Consider the following 17,116-nt stretch of genomic DNA (forward strand, 5'->3'; position numbering starts at 1 on the left):
GTTTCTGAAAGGCTCCATCAGTGTACAGGGGAAGAAGGCAGCGTTCTTCATGGAAAGGATACAGGCTTTGTAGCCACACTGACCTGGGTTAGAATGTGTCCTCTGCCACCTTTTACTTGTATGAACTTGAGCAAGTCACTTTACTTCTCTGACTTAAGTCTTTTCTATAGATGAGTCTACAGAAGTCTACAGATTTCTGTAGATGATATTGATAATAGCTAAAAAATGATGGAGCATTTTCTCTGTGTCAGGCACTACCCTGAGTTCTCTACATGCACTGTCTGATTAAATTGTCTCAACAACCCTAGAGAGGTGGGTGTTGTTACTTCTCTTGCTTTACAGATGGGGGAAACTGAGGCAAGGAGAAGTTAGGTAATTTGCCTAACTGGTGAAGCAGAAATTGGAAACCCGACTTTGTGATTATGGAATGCTTGATGCATCCTTCTTAAAAACAAAAAGAAACAAGCTTTTTTGAGATATAATTCACATGCCATACAATAAAAGTATACAATTCAGTGGTTCTTAATATACTCACAGAGTTGTGCAACCATCACCTTGTCAATTTTAGAACATCTTTATCAGCACAAAAAATAATTCACATATCCATTAGTTAAATCACCCCCATTTCTCCCTGAACTCTTATTCCTAGGCAACCACTGGTCTACTTTGGTCTCTAGATTTGCCTCTTCTGGACATTTTACATAAATGGAATCATATACAGTATTTGTCCTTTTACATCTATCTGGCTTCTTAAAATGTTAAAAAAAAATTTTTTTTAACTTTTATTTATTTTTGAAAGACACAGAGAGACAGAGCACAAGCCGGGGAGGGGCAGAGAGAGAGAGACAGAATCTGAAGCAGATTCCAGGCTCTGAGCTGTCAGCACAGCACCTGATGCAGTGCTGGAACTCACAAAGTGTGAGATCATGACCTGAGCTGAAGTCGGATGCTTAACCGACTGAGCCACCAGGCGCCCCTCTTAAAATGTTTCCAAGGTTCACCCATGTTGTGGCATGTATTGGTGTTTCATTCCTTATTATGGCCCAGTAATAGTCCATTGTGGGGATATACCACATTTTGTTTACCCATTTATCAGTTGATGGTCATTTGGATTGTGTCCACTTTTTTGCCGTTATAAATAATGCTGCTGTGAACATCTGTGTACACATTTCTGTGTGGACGTATACTTTGAATTCTCTTGGAATCCACAATATGTTCTTAACTACTGTGCTCTTCCGGAAGACAAAACAGGCAATTCTTACTTGGGAATGATCTCGTTATATTGTCGCTGCAGTGCCTTTGGTGGGTACCTTTATTGGGAGTGCTCATTCTGTGACGAATTAGCAAGGCTTTTACAAATACCGCTTCACTCAGTCCTCACAACATTTCAAATAGGGTAGATGTAGTAAGCCCTGTTTTTTTTTTTTTTTTTTTTATTAAATTTTTTTTTTAATGTTTTTTATTTATTTTTGAGACAGAGAGACAGAGCATGAACGGGGGAGGGGCAGAGAGAGAGGGAGACACAGAATCGGAAGCAGGCTCCAGGCTCTGAGCCATCAGCCCAGAGCCCGACGCGGGGCTCCAACTCCCTGTTTTACAGATGAGGCAGCTGAGCCTCACCAAGTAAACTGCTCAAGGTCACAGAACTTGTAGAATGTATAGGGAGCTAGCTTGGACCCAAGTGTGTGTGATGGCCCACCGCGCTCTCACTTCAACCTCATATGGCTGCCATTTTCAGGGGTATTTATGAATAAATAAACCTCCCACTCGAAAGCTTACTGGCCTGGATTTTACAGTCCTTTCCATGGGCGTTTTCTTCATTTCCCCGTATGAAATAGATAGTGATATACTTGTTTGTACCAAGGGGCAATGGAATTGAGTGTGTGCCCAAGGTCATGGGTGGGTTGGAAGGTCAGAGTCTTGGCTGGAAGTGCCTGTTAGAGTCTAGGTTCATTGCTTTTTGCATTTTAGCACAACTGCTTTCCAAACAACCGTTGCGTCCTCCCTGAGACATACTGTCATTGTCTCCCAATTCTTTAATGTAGACTGAAGGTTCCGGATGGGGTTCAAAAAACTTCAGTAACTCTAGTACCTTTCAGCATTGGGCCTGAGGTGTAATCCTATGAATTCTGATGACCTGTCAGAAATCCCTGTTGTACCTCATGTGTATCACTTTCTTAACTGTGCACACTGTAAGGTGCGGCGTGAGTACACCGTGCCCACAGTTTAGTTGCTGCCCGTGAGCACTCACCTTGCACGGCTGTGAAGGGAGGGTGAGGAGCCGGTGACAGCCTTGTTACCGCACTGGAAAATGAAATACTTGTGGGATAAACTATGAACGGTTTTTATTGGTAAACCAAAATTCATGTAAAGACTTTTTTTTTTTAAATTTTTTTTTTTTAACGTTTATTTATTTTTGAGACAGAGAGAGACAGAGCATGAACGGGGGAGGGTCACAGAGAGAAGGAGACACAGAATCCGAAACAGGCTCCAGGCTCTGAGCTGTCAGCACAGAGCCCAACGCGGGGCTCGAACCCACGGACCTTGAGATCATGACCTGAGCCGAAGTCGGACGCTTAACCGACTGAGCCACCCAGGCGCCCCCCCTTTTTTTTTTTTTAATTTTTTTTTTTTAACGTTTATTTATTTTTGAGACAGAGAGAGACAGAGCATGAACGGGGGAGGGTCACAGAGAGAAAGGACTTGTTTATTAATTCACTGCTGACTGGTTTACTACTATAAGGAAGGGTTCACTTTGAGGAGACTACAGACAAGTGTCCCAGAGCCAAGGACTTGGTTTATAATGTTAAAAATTACGCATTTTAGGAGGAGAGTGGAGCTCATTTTCTGCCTTTGCTGAGCAGAAGTGGTTCCTGCTTATTTGTTAGGTGTCCTGAAATTGTGCCCGGTGATTGGAATTTTTACTAAATCCTTCTTGACCGTTAAAATAAGACCCTATTTCGTGGCGGAAGAGAGGGGTATGCTCTTTGTAATTGCCATTACCTTATCGCTCACCACGCTCCCGCCCCACATGGCCTTTTTTCTTCCTTGAACATAATGAGCTTCTGTCTCACCTCAGGGCATTTGTGCTTACTGTCCCCTCTCCTTGGAGAGTGGTTCAGATTTTCTTAAGATTAGTTCTTTCCGGTGTCACAGCTCATGGCACTTACTGCCGTCTGAGATTATAATATATGTTTACTTGTTTATTATTGTTTCTTTTTTTCATTAAAATCCTTCCTGTGAGGGGAGGACTCGGCTTGTATCCCCCCAGCACCGACACTGAGCCTTTATCTTCATCTGCTGTGGCAGGAGCAGAGTTGTTCCTGCTTACGTGTCTACTTCCTACCGACTATGGCCGCCTTGGGTAGTGACTCAGGGTAATTTTTCTTTCAGTCCCCAGGTTGCTGCTCAGTAAAGTTTTCTCAAAACTATGAATACAGAGCTTAGGAATCTTTGCGAAGGTAAATTCCTAAACTTGAGATCTTCTCATGGAGGCTACTTCCCCCCACAAAATGTCCTTTCGATGTCTCTGGTAGAACAGTTCTTAGGGAAAGCCTGCAGTGGTTCTGGTGGCCATTCCCTGTGGACTCCCCACCCCTTCCTTTTCAAGATCTTTGCGCTGTGCTATTCTTTTCGTCATGCACAACCCTACCCCAGCCCCAATCCCATTCATTCTTCAGACCTCATCTCAGTGTGATTTGCTCATGGGAAACACACCTCTCCCCTCCGCCCCCCATGAGATTAGGTGTTGGCTCTTGCTAAGCTTCCTGAGGGCAATGCCGTATCTGTGTTATTCATTCAATTCAGTAATCTGCATGCCCAGTGCGGGGCTTGAACTCATGACCCCAGATCAAGAGTTGCATGTTCTTCCGACTGAGCCAGGCAGGTGCCCCTGGTGCCATATCTGTTTTAACCTTCATTTGATCCTCAGAGTCCATCCAGCAGGTTACATATGCTGAGTGAATGAGTAAAGAATTAGTGATAGTGTATTTGCATATCCATGTTCCACAGCAGCACTGTTCAGCATAGCCAAGTGTTCAGCAAACCCAAGTGTTTATTCATCAGTGGATGACCGGATAAACCGAATGTGGTATACACATACAGTGGAATATCATTCGGTCTTAAAAAGGAAGGAAATTCTGATGCACGCAACAAGAATGAACAGAGAACATTAGGTTAGTGAAATATGTCCCAAACAAAAAGACAAATGCTGTAAGACTTCACTTAGATGCCATACCTAGAGTAATCAAATTCAGAAACAAAGTAGAATGGTAGTTACCAGGGGCTGGGAGGAGGGGGCAGTGGAAGGTGGTTTAATGGTGTTGATTTCAGTTTTGCAAGATGAGTCTTGGAGACTGGATGTACGACACTCTGAAATATTTAACACCACTGAACTGTACAGTTAGAAATGATTAAGATGGTAATTTTGTTACATACTTTTTAAAATACGATGAAAAGAATTAGGGCAGAAACTGTGACTTCTGGAAATCACTGTAGAAGAATCTGGAATTCTTAAGTGGTACGATGCCTGTGACTTCTGGGCAGTATGCATAAATTGAGGACAGAAGTATTTATTTCCTTATCAGGGAAGCTCAAGTATTTTCTAAAGAATGGTCAGAGTCCAGGAAGGAGCTGCTTTGTGTCTCCCCTCCCTGCCTAGGTTCTTGTGCTTCTCTGCTCCTAGGACCCAGTGAGCCCTGGGGTGAGCCTGGCCGCTGTGCGGTGAGCCTGCCTTCACCCACACAGCCCAACTGAGTACTGAGCATTGTACTTCCTGCCCTTCTTGGTGTAAGATTTGAAGCAAACTTTTATTCATTTCCTACCCTGTTTTGCTGTTTTTTTTTTTTTAAGTTTATTTATTTATTTTGAGACAGAGAAGCAGAGAGAGGGACAGACAGAATCCCAAGCAGCTTCCATGTGCCATCAGAGCAGAGCCCAATGCGAGGCTCGAACTCATGAACCATGAGATCATGACCTGATCCAAAATCAAGAGTTGGACGCTTAATCAATGGAGTCACCCTGGCATCCCTCCTATTATGCTGTTCTAATGCTTATGAGGAACTTATTCTTGTAGAGTCCAAGGGAATGACTTGAACATTGCCATGCCTCTTTAGCACATGCCCTTTGTAGAGGTTGCCTCATTTCAGGCTGACAGTGGCCCTCTGAGGTATTATCCCATTTATTTATTTATTTATTTATTTACTTACTTATTTACTTATTTATTTATTTATTTATTTATTTATTTATTTATTTATGAGAGAAAGAGAACGCATGCAGGGGGAAGGGGCAGAGAGAGAGAGGGAGAAAGACAATCCCAAGCAGGCTCCATGCCTACCGTAGATAGCCTGACACAAGGCTGGATCCCACGTCTGTGAAATCTCGACCCAAGCTGAAATCAAGAGTTGGCCGCTGAAACGACTGAGCCACACAGGCATCCCTCCCCATCTTCTAAAGGTGGAGACAGATTATCGAAGATCCCACAGCTAAGTGACGGAACCAAGACCACTCCAGATCGTCTGCTTTTTTAGCGCACATTCTTGCCTGTGCTTCAAGTTGCTTCCTGTATGGTCTCCATCTCGTGGTCCAGATTCATCACACACCTTAACCCCAGACAGTTCAGATAGTGTACTCTTCACACTTACAAACTGCTTGGTCTGGTCCCTTAGTATAACATACATTAGAGTACCAAGAATGACTGGAACCCCAAGACCGTGCTTTTGAAATCCCAAACCCAACTTTGAAACCCCAGGCATCCCATAAAGTCTCTGCTAGATGTTGAAAAACCTAAAATGTACTTTTCCACTTTCTCCCACCGTTGGTAAAAACAAAGAAGGAAACAAATAATACGGCTCTTTGTTATTCTTTTATCTGCTAAACTTACAGAAAGATTAGGGAGAAGAGAAAACTCTACTGAGTGAACACTCTGTCCCCCAGTTGGCTCCCTGCTTCCTCTCGCCTCCAATGATGTGAAACATCTTATCTTCAAGCCTTTAATTTCTATGTAACATTAGCAATTCCATTCACCTGAAACATTACCAGTTCATTTCTAGAGCCAGCTTATACCTTTTGTGTATGTGTGTATGGGAGGGTCTGTATAAATAAACCCTTCTCTAAATGTTCATTTCCAGAGTACTGCTCCAAAATGTCCTACTTGCTTAATACTTTCTACTTCGATAGTTACTCTGTATGTCTAACAAGAATATTTGCTCTGATTCTCTGGTTCCCTTGCGTGGGAGAAAGGAGGGAAAGAAAGCCCTTCAAGTGGTGTAAATCCAGACTGCTTTCTATTTTTCCTCACAAGTGGTGCTTTTCAAAGCGTTCCGGCGTCCCTGCTGTATGGATGTGTCACTGTGCGAGATGACAACAGGATTTGCTGGGAATGTGGGCCACTATTGTATCCGCCTTACGTAACCACGTGGAGTGGTGGCAATGGGTGAGCAGCCTGGGGTGTAGGCAGTGGCCTGGCCGATTAATCTCCAGAGGCCATGAAGACTGCTCAGGTCCTCCAGAGGATGTGGAGCCAGGCTGTTAAAAAGTTTGGGAGACTGAAAGGCCACGTGAGTCCCTCTGCAAGCTCTCCCTCTTTTCTTTCCCAGCCTTTCTTTGCGGGAAGTGGTTGGGGAGCAAAAGCTTTCGCACAGTGACTGCTTTCTCTTCGGATTTATTTGCCCTTCTGGCAGCTTTCAGTAACAAACTGTGACATGCAGCTTGTAGTCAATGGTGGGTTTTAGAAATACTTGCCTTATTTTTAGCAGACATGTGAAACTGATAGCCTCTTACGGGATTTATGAGTCAAATACTGCTGTCTTGCATGTTTTGGGAGTCTGCAAGTACGTTGTTGCTTCCTGGGAATGACTTAATATACTCCTCGTAGAAGATGTTTGTGTTTGGGGATTTATTTTGGGGTGAAACTTTTTGCTTCCTTATTCTGCAGAAATCTTTATTCTTATATCTAGGTTCTTCAGTTACAGGAAACAGTTTTTGACATGTTCTTTGCTTCCTCTCAGAGTTTGGAATGGCAAGTACTACTGTAGCATGTGTGAATGTTTACTTTTACGGCTTGGGGTTTTTATCAGACAGCTCCCATGATTATGGGCTGAGTTTGAATAATCTGGGGTGTTGACCTGGGGTAGATAGACATGGGAGCCCTGTACCCCACTGCTCCCCCAGAGCTAGCTGATCTCTCCCTCACCTTCCTTCCATACACCTCTCAAATTATTGCCACCACCCTGTCTTTCCCGCCTCCGGTGGAAGTGATCACATTTTCTTCTGCTCTTTCACTTTGCAAAGTCTGGGCTTAAAAAATATTTGGTAAGAGGTCCCTGTCCAGGAATTGGGTACACCTTGATGTTCACTCATATGCACCTGCCCTATTTTTTATTTTATTTTTTTAAATGTTTATTTATTTTTGAGGGAGATTGGCACGAGCAGGGGAGGGGCAGAGACAGAGGAAGACGGAAGCGGGCTCTGTCCTGACAGCAGAGAGCCTGATGTGGGGCTTGAACTCATAAACTGTGAGATCATGACCTGAGCCGAAGTTGGACGCTTAACCAACTGAGCCACCCAGGCGTTCCTGCCCCCCTGTTTCTGAACTTGTGAAGCATTTGGTGCAGGTGCAGGAATTACAGATCTAAATCATAAAGCCTGGTAGTAAAACAAATACCCGGGAGCCCATCATGCACATCCATGGAGCCTCATGGAGATGGACATAAAGTCCTTTCTCACTCTGCCTCATTCCTGGCTCATTTCATCCTGTAGTTTGTGGTTTTCATTCCCTTGCTTTTTCTTTTTTTTTTTTCTTCATAGTTTTACCACACACATGCATATGCATCCCTAAGGAAAAAATTAGTTTTGCTTGCTTTTTCTTTATTGTGGTAAAAAAAAAAAACAACCCGCAGAACATAAAACTGAGCATCTTAACCATGCTTAAGTGCACAGTGCCATAGTATTGAATATATTCACGTTGTTGTGAAACACTGCTTTCTGAACTATATCAAAGTGATATCAGGCTCTGCACATTCTTCTAGATGTTTTTCACTCAGTGTTTTATTTGAGTTGCATCTGTGTTGTGGTATGTGTGGCTCTAGTTTGTTTTCACTACTGTAGAATATCGCATTTTAATAATATATTCTGATTTACTTGTCCATTCTGCTCTTGATATTAATTTGGGTTGTTTCCAGGTTTTGGCTGTTGAGAATGTTACTGTGAATACTCTTTGTGTGTGTCCTTGTCACATACTCATACATTTCTCTTGGGCCTCTGCCCAGGAGAGAAATCACTGCATCATGGAATACGTGTATCTTTGGCTCTGATCCTTGTAGGTAAAGCTCCTCAAGGCTAAGCAACGGCTGAATACTGACAGCAATTCTGGGATCTGTACACAGCCCGGCACAGGTTGGGTGGGGCCCGAGCCGAGTGGCCCAGTTTGAAATGAATGAGCTGAAGCCCTCAACTAAGCTGCTGTAAGCTGGCAGCCTGTCCCCTGGGGGATGTACCCGGAGAGGATACTCTGAGGACTGTGTGACTGTGAGGGCTGCTCTGTTTCCCAAAAGGTGTTGATAGAGATGAGGCGGGAAGACACTCAGTGATTTTCTTTTTGGGCACACCTGTTGTAAACACTCCACGGGCTCTGGTGGTTTTTATTCACCAGTGTATCCCGAGTGCCACAAATCACAGGCTTGGCACATAGTGGGTACTTAATAAATGTCTTTGAATGAATGAATAAATGAGGGAGTGAATGAATGAAGGGGCTTCTCTGAGACCTTCATAAAAAGTCCTAGTTCTGTGGACTAAATACACAGTTATGGTATATTTTAATAGCTTTCAAAAGAACTATTAAAATGTATTTTTACTTCAGGTTCCTCATCTTTAAAAAATAAGGTTTTAAATTCATCACTTGGTGTAACAGAACATATGTTCTTTTAAATACTGTGTTTAAATAGTTAATAGTTTATGTCCCAACACATTACCCATCCTAGGTAAAGAAGCCACTTACAATCTGATCAGTTCATACAAGTTGGTGAGATCTTTGGGCACGTGGCAAGGTCTGATTGATTAAAAATTTCAGTCAGTCCTGGGGCGCCTGGGTGGCTCAGCCGGTTAAACATTCGACTTCAGCTCAGGTCATGATTTCATGGTCCGTGGGCTTGAGGCCCACGTCGGGCTCTGTGCTGACAGCTCAGAGCCTGGAGCCTGCTGCGGATTCAGTGTCTCCTCTCTCTCTGCCCTTCCCCTGCTTGCACTTTGTCTCTGTCTCTGTCTCTCTCTCTCTCTCTCAAAAATAAACGTTTAAAATAAGTTTTAAAAATTTAATTCAGTCCGGTTGGGGTGGCAGTGGTAGGAATAGGGGTTTAATTCTCTTTCTGATAAATCTAATTTAAATTACCCCTGTGGGCAGCACAGGAATACTTAGATAGTATAATCTCATTATGGAATAGTGAATTTCAAAAGCCAGGTTCATTCTACCTTGGGCAATATTTTAAAAATAAAGTTTTGTGACAACTCACTTGTTTGGCTAAATGATAAAAATTTTTAAATCCAAAACCTTTATTTTTTATTTAATTTTAATTTTTTTTTTTTAACATTTATTTATTTCTGAGAGAAAGGCGGAGCATGAGCTGGAAGGGGGCAGAGAGAGAAGTAGACACAGAATTGGAAGCAGGCTCCAGGCTCTGAGCTGTCAGCACAGAGCCTGAACAGGGCTTGAGCCCAGGAGCGGTGAGATCATGACCTGAGCTGAAGTTGGCCGCTTAACTGACTGAGACACCCAGGCACCCCTAAATCCAAAACTTTTAAAAGAGAACTTGTTTTTTTTATTTTTAAAATAAAAATGTATTCTAAAAGTAATGTACTCATATAAAAATATTCTCTTCCATACCACAGCTCCTGGGGAAATTTTAACATTTTTTGGTATTTATTCTTCCCATCTCTTCCATGTATGGTTATATAAATACATATATTTATGACAATAAGAATGGAAACAGTGATGTTTTGTATATGGATTTCTCCCTATAGACATTTGAATATGATCTATATATGTAACCAATCTCTTATTGTTGGACATTTTAATTACCTATTAAAAATTATACTCAGCTATAAAAAAACCTATATGTTTACCTTAGTGCACTTGTGCAGATAATCCTGTAAAATAAATTGCTAGAAGTGGAACTGAATGATCAAGGGGTAATCAGATTTTACATTTTGATACTTATTGTAATTTGCCCCCTGAAAGGTTTTTTATTTTTAATTTTTTTAATGTTTGTTTATTTATTAAATTTTTTTTTAACGTTTGTTTATTATTAAGAGACAGACACAGAGTGTGAGCAGGGGGAGGGGTAGAGAGAGAGGGAGACACAGAATCCGAAGCAGGCTCCAGGCTCCCAGCTGTCAGCACAGAGCCCTATGCAGGACTCGAACTCACAAACCATGAGATCATGACCTGAGCCGAAGCCGGACGCTTAAACGACTGAGCCACCCAGGCGCCCCATAATGTTTATTTATTTTTGAGAGAAAGAGAGAGAGAGAGAGAGAGAGCGAGAGAGCGCAAGCTTAAGCGGGGGAGGGGCAGAGAGAGAGACACACACAGAATTGGAAGCAGACTCCAGGCTCCCAGCTGTCAGCCCAGAGCCCAATGCTGGGCTTGAACTCACAAGCCATGAGATCATGACCTGAGCTGAAGTTGGACGCTCAACCGACTGAGCCACCCAGGCTCCCTGCCCCCTGAAAGGTTTATACCAATTTATATTCCCACCCTTCCCACCAAGAGCGGATGGACCTGAAAATATGAAGCCAATTAGTTCTTCTTCTCTTTAATTGAAAATGTAGTAATCATGATTAAGAAACTTTTAAAAAATTGATGGCAGTTAAGTAATTATTTTCTTTTTTTTTTTTTTTAATTTTTTTAACATTTATTTATTTTTGAGACAGAGAGACAGAGCATGAATTGGGGAGGGTCAGAGAGAGGGAGACACAGAATCCGAAACAGGCTCCAGGCTCTGAGCTGTCAGGACAGAGCCTGACGCGGGGCTCGAACTCACGGACCGCGAGATCGTGACCCGAGCCGAAGTCGGCCGCTCAACCGACTGAGCCACCCAGGCGCCCCTAAGTAATTATTTTCAATGCCTATGCATTTCATTGTGTTGGTTCATTTAACCCAAATATCACTCCATTTTTTGGACATTTGTGCTCCCTCCCACCCCAGAGCAATGCCCATTCCTAGGGGTGATTGTTATGGTATTGGTTAGTTATTTCCTGATGGTTTTTATTAAAAAAAAATTTTTTTTACTTCCTATAATTTATTTATTTTTTATAATTTACCCAGGTCAGTTAGCACATGGTGCAACAATGATTTCAGGAGTAGATTCCTTAATGTCCCTTACCCATTTAGCCCATCCCCCCTCCCACAACCCCTCCAGTAACCCTCTGTTTGTTCTCCATATTTAAGAGTCTCTTATGTTTTGTCCCCCTCCCTGTTTTTACATCATTTTTGCTTCCCTTCCCTTAAAGTTCATCTGTTTTGTACCTTAAAGTCCTCCTATGAATGAAGTCATATGATATTTGTCTTTCTCTGACTAATTTCGCTTAGCATAATACCCTCTAGTTCCATCCACGTAGTTGCAATACTGATGATTTTTAGAAGACTATTCTGGAGAAGGTCTTGTGTGATGTTTCTTTCTTTTTTTTTTTTTTTTTTTAATTTAAATTTTAGTTGGTTAACATACAGTGCACTATTGGCTTCAGAAGTAGAATTCAGTGATTCATCAGTTGCATACAACACCCAGTGCTCATCCCAACAGATGCCTTCTTTAGTACCCATCATCTAGCCTCTCTCCCACCCACCTCCCTCCATCAACCCATAGGTGTTCTCTATCATTAAGAGTCTTCCTGTGGTTTGTTTCCTTCTCTTCTTCTCCCCACCCCTTTCCCGTATGTTCATCTGTTTTGTTTCTTAAATTCTACATTTGAGTGAAATCATATGGTATTTGTCTTTCTCTGATTGACTTACTTCACTTAGCATAATACATTCTAGCTCCATCCGTATCCTTGCAAGTGGCAAGATTTCATTCTGTTTGAAGGCTAATATTCCATTACACACACACACACACACACACACACACACACACACCACATCTCTATCCATTCATCAGCTGATGGACATTTGGGCTCTCTCCATAGTTTGGCTATTGTTGATAATGCGTGCTATAAAATTTGGGGTGCATGTACCCCCTTCAAATCTGTATTTTTATATCCTTTGGGTAAATACCTAATAGTGCAACTGCTGGATTGTAGGGTAGTTCTATTTTTAGTTTCTTGAGGAACCTCCATACTGTTCTCGGGCGGCTCCACCAGTTTGCATTCCCACCAACGGTGATGTTTTCTCCTAATGTGTAGGGATATAGCTATGTCGAAAGAGGAATTGGCACCTGTATTTATTTTACCACAACTTCCAGGTTAATTCACCCTGTTGAAATTTGCCAGCTTTGAGGTAGAGTCAAGTGTAAGAAGATGAACTTGGGGAGCATGCATGCTAGTAAAGTCATTTCTAGTTGGTAGGTGATTGGTTAAGGCCACATTGAAACCTGAAGGTGTCAGGGCGTTAGGAGGTGTTCTGTGGAAATGGAAAGAGAGGATCGAGATAATTCTAATCAACCAGGTTTCTGCTTACTATTTCCTTTTAAGAAAACTTTTTTTAGGGGCGCCTGGGTGGCTCAGTCGGTTAAGTGGCCGACTTCGGCTCAGGTCATGATCTCGCGGGCTGTGAGTTCGAGCCCCGTGTCGGGCTCTGTGCTGACAGCTCAGAGCCTGGAGCCTGTTTCAGATTCTGTGTCTCCCTCTCGCTGACCCTCCCCTGTTCATGCTCTGTCTCTCCCTGTCTCAAAAATAAATAAAATGTTAAAAAAAAAAAATTAAAAAAAAAAAAAAGAAAACTTTTTTTAAAATAGAAAACTTTATTAAAATCTTGGAAGACTTGCGTTATACTGGCACACATTGTAAAATGCTGTTTTAAACACAGACTGCAACATTCCAGAGAGGAATGGTGGTGATAAAGCCCACCTAGCACACTAAACCTTATCGGCACTCAAGTTCCCAACCTGACCACCTCAAGGGTGCTGTCGAAGAGGCAGAGGGCCACTGACTGTAACAGAAAATTTCCTTTAAGAAAACTTTTAAGTAGTAGAAATCAGTGCTTTCATCACATTAACAAGTGAGAAATAGACAGTTGTACCCACTTCTTGGTTCATTGAAAAGAAAACCTTTTTGAGTGCCTACTCTGTGCACCCACTGCTGTTCTAGGAGAAAAGGGACGAAATGGAGTGAGTGAGATATAAAAATCTTACCTGAAAATCCACTTCCATTTTCTTTCAATTGATAAACAGTGGTCGGGGCGCCTGGGTGGCTCAGTTGGTTAAGTGTCCCACTTTGGCTCAGGTCATGATCTCACTGCTCGTGAGTTCAAGCCCCACATCAGGCTCTATGCTGACAGCTCGGAGCCTAGAGCCTGCTTCAGATTCTGTCTCCCTCTTTCTGTCCCTCCCCTACTCATACTCTGTCTCTCTCTCAAAAATAAATAAAATATTTTAATTAAAAAGAAAAAACAGTGGTCATGGTGAACAAACTTTTGTCACCATGTCAAAAGTCTTTGTCAAAAAGACGTATGGTCTTTTTGAATGTATACCTGTTTCAATGCGTTGTGCCTTCATTTAACCTACACATAACCCCATTTTGGATGCTGATACCCGTCCCTCCCCAGACCCCTGTCCTGTCACCATAGCACCTGGTCGTAGGTGTGCTGGTAGCATGGATCCTACTTCTTGCCTGTTCCAGGACCATTTGTATTTTCTTTTTAACTCTAGAGGTGATTTTTTTATTCTAGTTTTTAATCTAGTAACTCTGATCTCTTGGAGCCAGATGGTATTAGCCATGGAAATGTCCTTTTAAAAGTGAGTACATAGTGGGAGGGTGAGCTAAGGGATTAGGACTTCCTCTCAATTTGACTAATCAGTTAGAGCTACTCAAGAGTGGGCTGGTTTACCTTCTGTACAAACAAAATTGCCTTTTCCTAAGCCCCTCTGCCAAAGGGAACAGATGATCTGCTCCAGTAGATCGGTTGACAGACTTGCCTTTTATGTTAAGCTGTGTTTTTCTCCCCAGTCAAGAGAGTTTGTTAACTGGGGAAAAAAGAAGCACATCATCTAGACATTTTTCAGTTCTTTACTCTCTCTCATATTAGTATCAGTGCAGGAATGGCAAATTTGATTTGAAAAAATTTTAATGTAAAACAACTAGTTTTCTTAAAATTATTTTCGTTTGTATATAAATACAGTATTTACGTATTTCTTTGTGTCCTTAGGTTTTAGATTGTCTCTTATTAAAAGACATAGAGCTTGATGGACCTTCTTGTTTTTTTAAAATTTTTTAAACTTTATTTATTTTGAGAGAGAAAGCAAGCAGGGGAAGGGCAGAGAGAGAGAGAGAGAGAAAATCCAAAGCAGGCTCCATGCTGTCACCTCAGAGCCCGATGCGGGGCTTCAATTTATGAACTGTGAGATCACGACCTAAGCTGAAACCAAGAGTTGGACGCTTAACCGACTGAGCCACCCAGGCCTCCCTGGACCTTCTTGTTTGCCTGTATTTATTGTGATTACTCTTCTATATTCTTTCTATATTCTAGTTTGCATTTTACATTTGTGCTGGTTTTTTTTTTTTTTTTTTTTTTCCCCTAAGTTTCCCCTTTTGCCTCCTTTGCCTTGTTTTGGATTGACTTGTTGTTTGTTTTGTTTTTACCTCTGCTATGTTGGAAGTTATGTACTGTAAGTATTCCTATCGTGGTTACCCCAGAAAATTTAACATGTAGATTTGACTCAGTGAAGTTTAAAATTAATCAGCAGTTTAACTCTGCTCCTGAATAAAACATTTAGAGTAATCTAATTATGTTCAAGTGTTCTGGATTTACATGTGTGTTGTTTATACTTTGGCTCTGTCTTATTTGTATTAAGTCTAACAGGTTATACATTATTATTATAGTTGCATACAGCCAGTACGTGCTCAGGCTTACTCATGTTCCTTCTTGTGTTTTGGGTCTTCCTTCTGGGATTATTTTCCTTCTTTCTCAAATATCCTTTGGAAATTGTTTTATTGCTGGTCTAGGTTACTAATCTCTCCCAGTTTTTATGTTTTAAACAAATGTCTTTTATGCCCTCTAAATCAACATGTATTGTGTTAAAAATATTCTGTTAATTTTGGGCTTCCATCATTGCTGTTTAGAAGTCAGCTGTTACTCGGATTGTTCTTTTGTAGGTAATCTCTCAGGTCTAGACTGTTCTCAAGTCTTTATGTATTTTTTTCTGCCTTGAAATTACCATGTATTTAAAAGTGTTTTTTCCCCATCTCTACCACCACCACCCCTATTTACTCTGCTTTTTGATGTACTGGGCTTCCTGAACGTGAAAAATCTTTAATTCTGGAAGAGTCATTATCTCTTTGAGTACTGAATCTCTCCTGTACCCTTTCAGCATCTTGTTCAGGAAATCTAACCAGATACATTGTAAATAAGACTTCCTTGGTCTTAACTTTTCTTTAAGGATGTCTCACTTTTTAAATGCTTATTGCTGTGTTCTGGATAATTTCTTCACATCTGTCTTCCAATTAATTACTCTTTTCAGCTGTGTACAGTATGTGGCTCACTCCACTGTTTATCTCAATTATATATTTTTATTTCTAAAATTTTTGTTTGCCTTTTTTCTGATTTCCTTGGTCATTTTTGATGTTCCCTTGTCCTTTCATTACATTTCCAATTTCCCCTTTTAATTTCTTATGATAAACATACATGTTATATCCACTTCTTTGAGTCTGTGATTGATATTCCCAGTATTTGTAGTCTTTGGTCCTGCAGTTTCCTGTTTTAACTCTCACTCATGGTGACCCGCTTTGTGTGTGTGCGTTCAGATTGTCAACTTCTGTTCCTCAGATACTCACGTGGGGGATTCTCTGAAACCTGTGTTTAGTATGTTCCTTGGAGAGAATTTGCATTTGCCTCTGTGTCCCAGGGTGGTGCTCCCTTGCCTAACCACTTTTAGCAGGTTTTGAGGAGATGTACTATCTGTAATAATTTTAGTCTCAAACTTGTGTGAGTACAGGTCTGTTGGTAGGAATTCTCCAGGGAGATAGTTTTAGTTATTTCCGCTCTACTCAGAGCAAAGGAACATGCCCCTGCCATCTCCATCTGCCCGATGGAGTTCTTCCCCTACTACATCCACTCCCATCTAATCTCCCCCCTGTTTGGGTCCTACAGCTTATCTCTCTTCCCAGCCTTCTGTTGGAATGCCCGCTTCGATACTGGTTTATCTCTCTGGCTTTGAGCTTTCTTGGCATTTCTAGCCTTTAAGGATTTCTCCTCAAAGGCAGCCTGCATTTAATGGATTTATTATTAGTATTTTTAAACTGATAACCACTATTTTCAGGCTTTTCTGGACATTTATTTTGGAATACTGTCAGAAAGGAAGCCCCCATCTATTTATGCAGGCATTTTCATCTTTCACACTCAGCAGTACCCATGGAGAAAAGGCACTCTCTGACAAGGCCAGGGATTCCTTTAGACATTAAAAATGCATAAGATTTGCCTAAGAGGTCATCTTTGACAGGAGGAGGGGAGAGTGACTTAAAAAAAAAGGAAATAAGTATCTGTTTAAAACTCTAGATTTCTTTTTAAGGGATTTTATAATGACTGCTTTGGAGTAGTAGTAATAAAAATATTCAACACTTAATATTTCAATTTTTTAGGGTCTATCTCTTACTATGTATTTCATTACTTTTCATTTGTTAAGACTACCATTTGATTGAAGGAGTGTTTGAAAATAGGTAACATAATGTTCCTAAAAAAGATCAACTCCTTTTAGTGTGTAGAATGTGTAAGCTGGACTTTATATAAAGACATCTTGAATTACAGCTTTATTTCTAGCATTGAAATGTTTGTGGTTTAAACAAATTGGTTTTGCTGTTTGAAAACAGGCCCCAGGCATGGAAGAAGTGATATGGGAACAGTACACTGTGACCCTACAAAAGGTGAGTGCTGCACAGTTCATACGTGCCACAGTCATGTTCTCGAGCTCACGGGTCA

The 17,116-nt window shown here is 41.4% G+C and overlaps 1 protein-coding gene across 5 annotated transcripts in view; it reads left to right on the forward strand.

Annotated features, from left to right (window-relative positions):
• The window catches only part of TJP2 (tight junction protein 2), a 97,847-nt gene that overhangs the window by 40,885 nt on the left and 39,846 nt on the right, over positions 1–17,116 (forward strand). For 3 of the 5 annotated variants that reach the window (XM_042963372.1, XM_042963371.1, XM_042963369.1), the window contains exon 2: positions 17,008–17,061. In XM_042963372.1, coding sequence (XP_042819306.1) covers positions 17,017–17,061 — 45 coding nt within the window. In that variant the 5' untranslated portion in view covers positions 17,008–17,016. Of the gene's footprint in view, positions 1–6,264; positions 6,558–17,007; positions 17,062–17,116 lie in introns of those variants that run through there. The other 2 variants (XM_042963370.1, XM_042963368.1) reach the window with 2 other exon arrangements.

This window comes from Panthera tigris, chromosome D4 (assembly GCF_018350195.1).
Source record: "Panthera tigris isolate Pti1 chromosome D4, P.tigris_Pti1_mat1.1, whole genome shotgun sequence".
In the NCBI taxonomy this organism is placed as follows: domain Eukaryota; kingdom Metazoa; phylum Chordata; class Mammalia; order Carnivora; family Felidae; genus Panthera; species Panthera tigris.